A 13,670-nucleotide genomic window follows, 5' to 3' on the forward strand; every position below is an offset into this window, starting at 1 on the left:
GTAATGTAAATATCTGATATGCAGGATGGTCTTAGGCGACTCCTGTGAAAGGGTTGTTCAACCGCCAAAGGGGTTGTGACCCATAGGTTGAGAACCGCTGGTTTAACTCTCTTTCATATTCTGATAGTTACATTGTGTAGAGCTGTTACCTATTTTTGGAGAAGTCTGGGGCCTGTGAGATGATGAAGTAATAGCGTATTTAGATTTTTGTGTATATGTTGGAATACTATCTATTTATTTTTGCCTCTCTTCCTTTTTTTTTGTATTGTTTTTTGTTTGTTTGTTTTTTTAATCCTCACCTGAGGTTTCTTTCTTTCTTTCTTTCTTTCTTTCTTTCTCTCTTTCCCTCTCTCTCTCTCTCTCTCTCTCTCTCTCTCTCTCTCTCTCTCTCTCTCTCTCTCTCTCTCTCTCTCTCTCTCTCTCTCTCTCTCTCTCTCTCTCTCTCTCTCTCTCTCTCTCTCTCTCTCTCTCTCTCTCTCTCTCTCTCTCTCTCTCTCTCTCTCTCTCTCTCTCTCTCTCTCTCTCTCTCTCTCTCTCTCTCTCTCTTTCTTTCTTTCTTTTTAGAGAGAGAGAGTGGGGCCCTCACCAGGGATTAAGCCTACAACCAATGTACATGCCCTTGACCAGAAATGAACCTGAGACCCTTCAGTCCACTGGCTGACACTCTACCTACTGAGCTGAACTGGCTAGGGCTGTTCTGTTTTTGTTTTTAATTTGAATTTTCTTCCTAGTTTTTTCCTATTCTGCAAACTCACATGAAATCCCACCTTGTCCATGAAAGCTTTCCAGATTACTTCTTTCCACTGACCTGAATTTTTGTAGCACTTATTCCCTAGTTTATCTATACTAATAAAAGGGTAATATGCTAATTAGACCAGACATCTTCTGGACAAAGCCGCAGTGGCAGCTGCAGTGGCTGGCAGTGGCAGCAACAGTGGCGTGATGGGGGTGGTGCCTTCCCCTGATTGGCCGGTCGCCTCCCACAGAGGGAGGCCAGACTGTGGTTTAGGCCCGCTCTTCACGGGGAGTGGGCCTAAGCTGTCAGTAGGTTATCCCCTGAGGGCTCCCGAACTGTGAGAGGGGGCAGGCTGGGCTGAGGGGACTCCCCTGCCCCCCCCAGTGCATGAATTTTCATGCACCGGGCTTCTAGTATCACATAATTGAGCACTTATTCAAAACTGATTTTTGTTGCTATTTCATATCTGTAGGCTTTCTTCTATTATTCTCTTAGGTTACAAGAATTTTGAGTCCATGATTATAACTACAGAGTGTGTTGTATGGGACTAATAGTTGGTAGATGCTTAGTAAAGGCTTGTGGAATCGTAGAATTTGATTTATAGTGTATCTATAAATATTTGAAGGGTCCTAACACTTACTGAGCTTCTTCTATATCATAGTTTATGTTGGTATTTCCCTGTTGATTGAACTATTAGGTTGTTTCTAGCTTGAGTAATTAGGAACATTCCATTGCTTGCTTTTCAGCCTATTGCATGAAAAAGGTAATCTTATTCCCTTTAAAGCATTTCAAACAAAGTAACCATTTGCTATGTATCTAGCAATTATTTAATATTTGTGATACTAAGAAGTAGGGAGCATATTTCACTGCATCCTAGTATCTTGTGCCATTGGCCATGTTCATTTGTTCTTTAGGTTATTTTGTGTGTGTTCTTTTCATTCCTGATGTGCTATTTTATTTTGCTTTTAGGATAAGAACAAGAAACTACGTCCTTTGTATGACATTCCCTACATGTTTGAAGCCCGGGAATTTCTTCGAAAGAAGCTTATTGGGAAGAAGGTAAGTGATGACAAACGTATTTGCCAGTGGTTGGGGATTATTTTAAGCTGGGCCCTTGTGATGGAAACTCAGAGACCAGCAGATGACACTTCTCCATCAAGTCTAGCGGAATTGCTCTGATATGTAGAGGGACATGCCTTTGTATCAGGAAGTGGTATCCCTTGGGAGAAGTTTAAAATTGGGGCCCTGACCAAAATGTGATTGCCAAAAGTCTCACGACACGTTCTTTCCAGGGTTTAGGCTCAATTCCAGTGTAATAATTGCATATTGCCCTGAGCTCCATCACTTGGCTCTGTTCTCTCCAGCCACCTCCTCTGAAAGCTGGTGCTGTGGATTTGTGGTGAGGGAAGGCTAGTACTGTTTCCTGCCTCCCCTACTTTGCAGGGATAGGCTGGCTGTCTGGGAGAAGCGGGGCTCTGCTGGAGTAGGAGCGTGCATCTGTGAGCAGGGAGTGAGCACGTGGTGTCCTGTGGAGCCTTTTGGGGAGCACATTGACTTTCTAGTCTAGTGCAGCAGCTCAGAGGCCTGAAGAGTGCATTTCCTTGTGTTCTTAGAGCATAATATTCTAGGACCAGCTGCAGAACTTGCCATTCTGGGAAGCTAGTAATGAGCTTCTGAGTTCCTCTTATTTTTCCTGACCTTCCCACCCTAAGTGTGCAGTTAGTTTTTTGTGCCCTGTATAAACACAGGAAATGAATGGGATTGTCCCTTTGATGATGGAGGGAAATCTGTTCAGGGAAGGACTATGATGGTCTTTTTCTTACCTGGATTCAGTGGGGATTCTTGCAGACTAGGTCATGTTTTGGGCAAGTTTTTATTGTATCTTCAGAAAGGTTAGGTCATTTTCACTATATGAATAGCCTTAACGCATTGAAGCCATATTAACATTTTTTACCTAAAATGTAGATTTTTTAAACTATTGGTTTAAACTAGTGCCCAAATAGTGTATAATAAATGTACTTTTATTATATTTTATTATATACCATAGTCACTAGAATGAAAAATTTTAGCAAGGGATTTTGAAGTTGGGCATAAGGTGACATTGCTAATTTTGAGAAAGCAAACTGGATTCACTAAAATGAGTATTAAATCTTCTCAGGTTCCTGCAGAGCATAGGCTCATTTGTCATCGTATAAACCTTGACAGAATGCTGTATTCATTCATGAAGTGTGGTGCGAATGATGGCTTTAAGCCTCTTTCAATTTCTAGGTCTCCTGTTATCTGATCTAATGTCCAACATCTCTATTTCACCAAGTTGATATCATATCACTTATTTACTGGCTCATAAACAATAGCATAGAGACAAGTAAGGAATTCCTTCACACGTGTGGATTTTATTGAAATTCATCCCAAATCACATTGAAAGGAGTGGCAGCGCATATCATATTTGATTCATGAGCAGCCCGTTGTGTGGCATGTGTTATGGCATCCACCTGGTTTCTTTGAAGATTGCCCTTCCTCATTCGCTTTCATCCCTGGGAACACAAATCACAGTTTATTGCAGCAGCTGCTGAAAGGTCCTACAAGTGGCTCAGGGCTTGGCTCTCAAACACCCATGTGACAGGCCTTTCTTTGTAAAGTCCTCTGTCTCAGGATAAGGGGACTGACCTCAAGTGTCAGATATGGTGGCAGTTCTTAAGCAATTAGGTTCTTTTCTTGGTGAGAGAAGCCTCGTTTACTGGTTCCTCTGCATCATAGCTGATGGCTTTCTATTTGTGCTGAGCTCGTTTTGTCCCCCACAGTGACAGTGTATCAATGATAAATGCTATGTGCCTGTGTGGGGAGTAGGATGCAGCTCAGCTCTGCTGGGCTGGAACATTCCTGATGTGGACTGCTTTTCCTGACTCACCACCTGAAACCACTTGCCTGTCTTCTGGGGCCATCAGATGTGACAGTGAACACCCATGTGCTCAAGAGTCTGGGAGCAGTCAGGGCAGTCGCTGCCTCGGGGGGTGGCTAGCACATCACCACACATTTCTGCCAATTCCCTTCAGATCGGTGCAGCTGTTGAGCATGGCACATGGTGATTAAGAGGCACCGAGAGGGAGCATGTGTGCCTATGTGCCCATGTGCACCAAAGCTGATTAGGGCAACCTGTCACAGCTTAAGCAAGAGAATGGAGGTGAAATCACCTTCTCCGTCCAGACATTATTTGGCCATCCTAGAGAGTCTATAATATGACAATTTTGAATAATTTCTAGAATGCAGAGGAATAAGATTGAAGGTAAACTGCTTAGGTGCTTTGTTAGGTTCAATGGCCTCCATTTCAGTTATGGAAATTCACTTCTAAGATTTAATTCTGGCTAAATGTCTTAATTAAAGTTACTAGGCACCTCCCTGAGCCTTGGTTTTATCACTTGTGAATTGGGAATATTAGTTGCCTTTCCTCTCTCATGGGGTTGTTATGAGAATCTAGGATGATGCTAGTCCTTCCAGATGCCAGTAAGATGTTGTTTTGTTTTAATAATGCTACTTTTGCTTTTGTATAGAATCCAGCATAGCTTTACTTTTTCGGTTATGATTTTTTTTTACTGTCTCTGGGTTCATGATATGTAAGTCAGCGTGCAGTTAATTTGACCATCAATCCATTATACAGATTTGTAAGGTACTTGGTTAGATGTGTCTCCAGGGTTACAGCTTCCAAAAAATGAGTATCCACTCATGCTAGAGTGTGGGAGTGTGCATGTTTTCTCTGGTTTGAGGGAGGGTAGGATACAAGTGTATGCTAGAAGGGTTTCAGAAGCTGCAGCAATTGCTCTCGTGATGGTCGACGCCCTCCCCATCCCATGTTTACCATCTGCTTGCTTTCACTAGAATCTTGACTGAGGAATATTCATAGTCTTCACTGTCTGGGTTCTTCATGGCCCTAGAAAAGTAGAGAAATGGAATCCATGGTAATTTCAACATGTCTTTTAGTTTTTTAGAATGTTTTCCCAGGTATTTAAGATGGTGAGATTGATACCTCCCTAAAAGAACCAGGGCTCTAGTTCTATTCTTATAGCACAACAGTTTCTCTGTATACATGTGTTTTTCTTAATGCTTAGACAAGTCAGCCTGTGGAATCTATAATAATAAAAGTGTAATATGCAAATCGACTGAACAGGAGAAGGACCGTCCAGATGACCTTCTGGACGACTACGCTATGACACCCACTGGCGCCAGGCCAGCCAAGGCCGGTTTGATGTGATTGGTCAGGGGCCCGGCCATCGCCCCATGATTGCCCTACAGAGGGACGCCCAGGCTACTGGTTGGTGGGGTGATCGAGCAATCAGGGGGCTCCACGATCACCCCCCAAAGAGGAGGCCCAGGCCACCAACCAGAGGGCTATGGCGTGTGGGGCCTCCCTTTGTGAGGGTGATCCATCACGGAGCCCAGGCCAGGTGAGCAGGGCCTGCCTCTTTGGGGTGATTGATCACAGGGCTCCTGGACTGTGAGAGGGCACAGGCCGGCTGAGGACACCCCCCCCCCGCCCCCAATGCATGAATTTTGTGCACCAGGCCTCTAGTAAGGTAATAATAACTGCACCTTCATTGGAAATTTTCCCTGCCTGTTTCTGAGAATCTCTAAAGTACAATCTCAGTATTTCTAATCTGTGTAATATAGCATTTACAAATGACATAATTGTAGTTATCACCACGGGAACCACTGTGTTCAGAGTTGGAGCTTGTTTAGACAATTAAAGGGTCAGAAATGCTGGAAGAGATGGAATTGCATAAAGCTAGAGTGCATTGAAGCATCTGCCCTAGTATTAGATGCTCAGTCCAGGATCTCCTGTCTCCAGTAACCTCTGTCCCCAAATACATGTCTATTCCTTACTTGTTTTTGCCACCGGTTCTATTGAATAAGCAAAATTTGAGGATGAGGCTTATTTGTAAACAGATGACATTGTATGGTTTTCATGCCATTGAAAATTTGTGAACTAGGCTGACTCTTTTTTAGTCACTTAAAAATTGAGTATATTTCCTGATAAATGCAGACATTTGGGAAATTATGAGGCTGACAATAACTTAGACAATTATTTCAAACTAGAGGCCCGGTGCATGGGTAGGGTCCCTAGGTATGGCGGGTGATCAAGGCCAATCTGTGGGGCGATCAGGGGGTCCCCACTGGCACCCTCCTTGGCCGGCCTGGTGCTGCCCGCCTGCCAGCCCTGCCCCCTGCTGTTGCTGCTGGTTTCTTCCCTCTACGGGGCAATTGTGGGCCCCCACTGCCACCTGCCTTGGCTGGCCTGGGGGCTGGGGGCAGCTCCTGTGTTGAGTGTCTGCCCCCTGGTGGCATCATAGTGACTGATCGGCCTACCATTTGGTTGATTTGCATATTAGGCTTTTATTATATAGGATTCATGTTGCTTTAGATTGTTCTCTTTTCGAAACCTGTCTTTCCTGAGGTCCATACTTATGGGGGCATGGAGTTCTTTGGGGATGGATGGGAATGATCTAGGGCAGTGATGGCGAACCTGTGACACGCGTGTCAGAGGTGACACGCGAACTCATTTTTTTGGTTGATTTTTCTTTGTTAAATGGCATTTAAATATATAAAATAAATATCAAAAATATAAGTCTTTGTTTTACTATGGTTGCAAATATCAAAAAATTTCTATATGTGACACGGCACCAGAGTTAAGTTAGGGTTTTTCAAAATGCTGACACGCCGAGCTCAAAAGGTTTGCCATCACTGATCTAGGGAGATCAGACTTACAATAAATCCAACGTGTTCAAAACTGAACTCATGATATCCTGTCAGAAAATCTGGTCCCCTCCATGTTCTGGGAGTCACACCACTATCGGTTGCTGTGGGAGACATCTTTGACACCCTCTCGTCCCATATGTCTCCTAGTCCAGACTCTCACCAACTCCTGCTGGGTGTATGCATGAATGTTTCCTCCTCTTTTCATTGCACTGCCCCGGCCTTGTCTTATAACTGCTCTCACCTGGACTTCTGTAGTCTTTTTACCGGTTTTTCCACAGCCTTTCTTTCCCAGTCTAGTCCCTTCTGCACCTGCAGCTAAAGGGAGCCTCACAAATGACAATTACATTATGTTCCTTCTTTGCCAAAGACTATTGGTTTCGCATTGCTTCCTGTGGTGGACAAAACTTGGCATAATCTGGTTCCAAGACAATCTCTAGCCACAGGGTGGAAAAGCCTCAGAGTGCTAAAAACTTCTTTCTTGCTCGTTTTATTAGAAAATCCTGAAAAAGAGGTTGAGTTCGGCCTGCTTCTCAGATATAACCTTCTACCCCTTTTCTCACCCACCTCCTAGCTACCTTTCTGGCCTTCCGTAGGTTTCTGAAGTGCATTATGCTCCCTGTCACCTCAGGGCTTTTGCACTTTCTGTTTCTTTTGTTGGGAATGCCCTGTTTTCCTCGCGTTTCCTCTGCTATTTATCTCATGATTATACTTCAAGGTAAATGAGAGAAGCTCCCTGAGCAACCGCCCTTCCAACATACTAATCTGTACATCATTTTTCAAGTCTTAATGTATTTGAAAAATTATGTGTTAATATCTATCTCTCGTTAGATTTATTATATTGTGCAGACTAGGGCCCACATCTGTTTTGCTCACCAGTAAAGGGCCCAATACATACAGTGTATGGTGTAGAGTAGGTGCTCAATAAATTTCTACTAAATTAATTAACTTTAGGGAATAAGGGAGACACTGGACTGAAGACTGTGAATCCAGATAAGAATACATAAAGGGCCCTGGCCTTCGTGGCTCAGTTGGTTGGGTGTCATCCAGTGCACTGAAGGGTTGCTGGTTCAAGTCCCAGTCAGGGCACATGCCAGGATGTGGGCTCGATCCCCAGTGGGGTGTGTACAGGAGGCAGCCTATCAACATTTTGCTCTCACATTGATGTTTTTCTTTCCCTCGCCCTTCTTCTCTCTCTGGAAATTACAAAAAGAAAAAAAATACATAAAGAGAGGTAAAAATAGGGCCCACTTGATTTGCCAAAGGATTAGCCTTGCGATGTTTTTCTTTCCCTCGTCCTTCTTCTCTCTCTGGAAATTACAAAAAGAAAAAAATACATAAAGAGAGGTAGAAATAGGGCCCACTTGATTTGCCAAAGGATTAGCCTTGTGTGCAACAAGTAGGTTGAGATTGCCTCTTCATTTCAGAACTCCCAAGTCAATTTGGAAATGACTAATGTTGGCAATCCAACTCTACTGTGAATAGTCTTGTTTCTTGGGATAAAATATCCTGAGTGTTGAAGTACAACTCTAGAGGATGTGGCTCATTTGTAATTTGGTGAATACCTTTGTATGATCTTTATGCCATTCCAGTTTGTACTGTGAACTAGACAGATTTCTTAAGGCAATTTGTATAATGCTCATTCCAGCTTAAAGGGGCCAGGGCTGTCATTTATTGAATTTTTTTAGAGTAAACTCTGAATATTTTTGTCTTTATTTAATTTCCACCTCCACCCTGCAAGATGTGTATATCATTCCTATTTTTACAGGTAAAGAATTGGAAGCTCATAGAAATAAAGTATTTCACCCAGGTGTCTATGCTGTAATTGCTATGCTAAATTAGAGGCCATCTAGAAAGGCCTGCTTCCCATTGTGTGTGCTGAATCATGTGCCCATAGCAAGGGTCACAGTCCTTTTTGGAATAATGTCAGCTCTTGTATAGAACACACAACTCCATGCTACAAAAAAATTCATTCTCTTCAGCTGCATTATCCTACTGGACTGATATCAGCAGGTGGTAATGACACCATAGATCAGCCCTCTGAATGCTTTCAGCCCACTAGACATTATCTCATTAGTCTTTGAGATGTCCCGGTGAAGTGACATTTCATCAAATTGTTCTTCAGAGAAAGCAGTGTCAGATTACATGTTCTCGTTACAAACATGAGGTCATAGGTAACATTGCAAACCCAATGTTGAAGCTTGCTTTCCTTTTCTCTTCAATCTCTTGGCATAGGTGAGACTTCTGGGAAGAAGGGAAGGACAGGCCCCCCTTTTTTTACCTTGGCCCAGAGCCAAGGAGAGATTGAGGCGCAATCTCAACGCTCCTTCCCATGTGCAGGGACAGCTCCCTGAAGAGCTCTGCTCCTGAGAGGTCTTTAAGCGTTTTTTTGTTTTAATATTTTACTGATTTTTTTACAGAGAGGAAGGGAGGGGGATAGAGAGTCAGAAACACTGATGAGAGAGAAACATCGATCAGCTGCCCCCTGCACACCTCCTACTGGGGATGTGCCTGCAACCAAGGTACATGCCATTGACCGGAATCGAACCTGGGACCCTTGAGTCTGCAGGTTGACGCTCTATCCACTGAGCCAAACTGGTCAGGGCTCTTTAAGCGTTTTTGAGGAGGACTCCTTCACTCTTTTTCTGGCTATTTAACAGGGTTGTCCTTTTCCTTGAAAAATACTTGCAAATTCTTTCTTTTGCCGTGTGTTACCGAATCAGCTGTGTTAAGTGCAAAGCTGACAGTCGGGGATTTTTGTTCTTAATTACCTCTGAAGTATTTTAGTTTTGGTTTTTACAAACCTTTCCTTTGTCATCTCCACATTTTTCACTTCGTATTAATTGGATTCATTCACGCTGTGGAAAAGTTCTTAACATTAATGATTAGCACAGGCCCTAAGGTTGTGAATGCATTGTGATTTAAATTGACAGGTTGCTTGTCCTTGCCTTCTTAGCTGTTACCGTCAGCATGGCTGTAAATATTTTGAATAAATGACTGAAGATGTTCACCAAATCGTGAGATGTTTTGAAGGACTTACAATTTCTGACCATGCTGTTTTCTAGTAAGACTTCTCCCCCTTAGACACGACGGGAATGTGTCAGTATGCTTGGAGACCAAGGGTCATTTTAGATATCCTTTACCCTTTGTGTTTGGGAATGATCCTTCACTTATTAGCTCCCTTGTTTGGTGAATAATTGACAGAATTTATTATAGAACTGCAAGTTTCTGGAAACTGCTATTCTCAGCAAGGTAGCTTTCTGCCTGCTGCCACCTAAATGTTAGTTCTTGTTTTTTTAATTTGCGGATTGTGAAAAGTGCCTCTGTACTTTAGGGACTACCGGGTGTTGAGCTGAGCACATAGCTCTTGGGTGAAGTGTGGTATTTGTATGATGCACATTGTAATATCCTCTCTAGAAAGCCTCTCTAAGTTAAATGAAGAAACTAGAACATTCATCTGCATTCCTGGAAATTTCTTCTGTATGCTCACCTGTGGGAAATGATTTATGAGCTACCAGAATCCTTGAGATTCTCAAATCTTAGTAATACTCTCATATTACTTTGCTTATGAACGGCTTTCTTCCCTGGACTCCCAAGTTGCTCATTGTTTTCTGATGAAGGTTCTTGCATATATGACATGCTTAGTGGTCAACTTGTCTTAAGCCACCCACTCATGATCTTTTCAGCTGGGGTTGTGCAGTGTTGTCCTTGGGGCTGGAACTTTCCATGCTTACTTTCTGCAAACTGGGATTTTATTTTAGGGGGAGATTTGTGCTGAATCAGCTCAGCTGTGTTTGGGTTTAGGGAGAGGACAGGCTTTTTCCCCACTTTAAAAATAACCCGCATGTGCCAAAAATCCTATAAAATGTGCTGAATTGCAACTCTTGTAACTTCCTATACCTCCTGGTTTTCAGAGAATAGATTCTTTTCAGCTTGGGCTCAATAATCGTGTATAGAATATTTTGTGTTGTAGAAGAGTGTAAATGAGACTGTGTACAGATGTGCTCAATTACGAAGGAAACTGCTCTTGTCTTACATTTTTTCCCCCTCCACTGGTTTTTATCTTCTAATAAGGGTGTAGACAGGGATGTTATATATAACTTTTCTAGTAAGAAAATGTACATTATTCAGAAGTAGAGAGTCTGATTTTTAAGCACCAAATTTTCAGGGTTTCTTTCTGTGCCAACTCTGTTTTTAGAGTTAATCTAATACCTCCAGTGCTTGAGTATTTCTTTCCTGAGGGAATGAATAATTTGCGTGTGTACAAGAGGGTAGTATGCATAAGTGTCTGTTGGGTCTAAGGTGGAAGTTCCGTCAGTTCTTTGCCACTGGGTGACAGAAGTGGTGTTTTAGGGCCACATCTTCATAATTGGGGTCATGTAGTTATGAGCTCAGAAAATATGAGCTCTTTGTTTTAATGTGTTTAAAATCTCAGTGAAGCTTTTTGTTGTTTGAATCAAGTTTTTTATTAATACCAGGAGTTGCCTTCTTGCATTGACTTTGCTGATTACCTTTTCTCTGGCAAATTTTTAGGTATCCCTTGAATGCTGCAGTTCTATCCCATGAGGATTTCTGGCTTGGGCAATCTTTGCTGGAGTTTTCATGGTCATGAGCATAGTGTTCCCTAAGAATTTATGTCCTCTGGGACATCAGAATGTGGCCTCATTTGGAAATAGGGTCTTCACAGTTGTGATTAGTTAAGTTAAAATGAGATCATGCTGTATTAGAATGGGCTCTAAACATAAAGATTTGGTGCCTTCATCAAAAAAGGATAGGACACGGACATAAATAGAAAAAGGCTACGGGAAGTTGAAGATGGATTTTAAAGTGATGCAGCTGTAAGCCAGGGATTGCCAGAAGCTACAAGAAGTGAGGAAGAGGCAAGGATGGACTCTTTCCTAGAGCATCCTGAGGGAATATGGCCCTGTTGACACCTAGATTTCAAACTTGAGAGTAAATTTCTGTTGTTTTAAGCCAACCAGTGTATAGTACTTTGTTACAGCAACCTAGGAAAGTAGGTTGGCATTTTCCTCTATCTGGTCACTGACTCTATGCTGGAGTTCCGTTTCTGAGTTTGTACCTTGAAGGATGGGTAAGAGGGCCTCCGTCGCTTCTACTTTGATGATGGGCAGCATTTTGAAATATGGCACACCCTGGAAGAAATGATTTCTGGCATTAGTTTTTGATGAACCATGCTCATCCCATTCAAGAGTGATGAATAGAATTTCAGGAATATTAACACCAGCCTGTGTTCTGGAGAATATGCCTAACATTTTGCCTGCTTAGAGTGTACGCTGTGTGGAGCTGTGAATGAATTTTCTTCTGTAACTATAGCAAGTTCAGGCTTTGTTTTCAAGGTATTTTTTTCTGCAGCTTTGCCTTCTCATCTCTTCTGGCTTCAAAAAGTGTTTGGACTGGCTGGGCTGCGCTGATGAGCAGGCAGTCTTCTTCTGAAGACAAAGGTTGAATAGTTTTATTCTCTTTCAGGACTCAGTCCCCACTGCTGTGATCATGCCTCATCACCTGATATGTTAAGAAAGGCAGAGGGTGTAGCCAAGTGAAATAAATTTATTTTAATTTTTTAGCAATTATTTTTGGAGCAACTAGTCAGTATCATACCTTGTTCTAAGCATTGGAAATAGAGACTTAACAAATACCTATTTTCAGGAGGCTAATATTTTAGAAAGGGCACATACTAGTATGGTTGTTGGGTACCTTTTTGAGGTGAAATATGAATAAAATATCTCATAAGTTGTTTATAGGCTGGCTGGGGTAAGATTACATCAGAAAGTGTGAAGTTGAAGAACAGATTTGAATAACTGGTGAGATAATAGAAATGTGTCTCTTGGCATTATTGGATTAAATATTCATGTGAATAGAGCCGGTCATAGTTGTCTTTTAGAGACAAGGAGCAGTCTCACCTGCTGTGTGACCTTATGCACTTAATGGCTTCATCTACCACTCCTCACTTCTTCTCTGCCTACACATCTGTTTCCAGCTGCTGACTACTGGATACCCAGATTTCAGTAGCTAGTTCACATCTGTTCTGTCCAAAATATAGTTTGCTGCTTTCATAGGACTTTCTTCCCTGCATACAAACTGCCTTGGCTACCTTTGTTGTTGATCTTATATCATGTCATCACCCACCCATTGTCCTGAACTTCAGAATTAGCAGTCTGCCCATCCCAAGTCCACTCGATTCTGCCACAGTTATATTTTTCAAATTTCCTTTTCACAGTATTTCTATGGCATTTAGTCTGTGTACTCCTTATCTCTCATTTTAATTGTTGCAATTCTATCTTAAGTAGTTGTCCGGCTCCTTCTACTCTGTGCCTTCTTTCACATTGCCGTCAGCATTGCTTTTTATATGCACAGTCAAGATCATTTCACAAACTGCGGGGTGTGAGTTAATAATTTGTACAGTTGCTGCAGAAAATCAACTAATTCCTTAAATGGACATAAAAAATAAAAGGCAAAGGAAAGGCCGTTGTATATAAAAAAAAAATCATAATATCCCTTACGGACCTTGCTTCTATCTCCAGTCTTAACTCCACTACTCTACCTTCCATACTGTATGTCACAAGAACTTCTCACTACTCCATGGACCTTTCACAGCTTCTTGCCTTCATACTTGTTTTTCTTTCCATGGACATGCCGAGACCTTTCACAGCTTCTTGCCTTCATACTTGTTTTTCTGTAAGAATCTTACCACTATCCTATATTCTGTCTCCCCATGTGAACTCTGGGGTTCTCTGACCTCCTAGTATACTGTTGTGTCCATTTCTGTAGTAGCAGTTTGCCGGGTCTGACCTCCCTCCCTCACTGCCGAAGGGTAACACTGCCTGTGTTACCTTTCCTTCAGCTCACAGTGCTGATGTCAGCAATCAGGTTAGGGTCTCCAGGTCTTTTTTTTTATTAAATAAACATATATGTATATTGATTTCAGAGAGGGAGAGAGATAGAAACATCAATGATTGAGAGAGAATCATTGATCGGTTGCCTTGTATATGCTCCCCACTGGGGACCGAGCCCACAACCCGGGCATGTGCCCTGACTGGGAATTGAACTGTGACTTCTTGGTTCATAGGTCGATGCTCAACCACTGAGCCACGCTGGCTGGGCCCCAGTAAGTCTTTACAGAAGAGGTGGGATTTGCCTTCTACCTAGAAAGTCTTAAAAAGGCTCGGGG

General features: G+C 42.4%; 1 protein-coding gene across 1 annotated transcript in view; it reads left to right on the forward strand.

Annotated features, from left to right (window-relative positions):
- SND1 (staphylococcal nuclease and tudor domain containing 1) overlaps positions 1-13,670 on the forward strand; it is a 445,445-nt gene that overhangs the window by 153,708 nt on the left and 278,067 nt on the right. Inside the window, exon 11 of the mRNA XM_005879181.2 lies at positions 1,706-1,795. Coding sequence (XP_005879243.1) covers positions 1,706-1,795 — 90 coding nt within the window. The remainder of the gene's footprint in view (positions 1-1,705; positions 1,796-13,670) is intronic.

The sequence above is a fragment of the Myotis brandtii genome, unplaced genomic scaffold (genome assembly GCF_000412655.1).
Source record: "Myotis brandtii unplaced genomic scaffold, ASM41265v1 scaffold587, whole genome shotgun sequence".
In the NCBI taxonomy this organism is placed as follows: domain Eukaryota; kingdom Metazoa; phylum Chordata; class Mammalia; order Chiroptera; family Vespertilionidae; genus Myotis; species Myotis brandtii.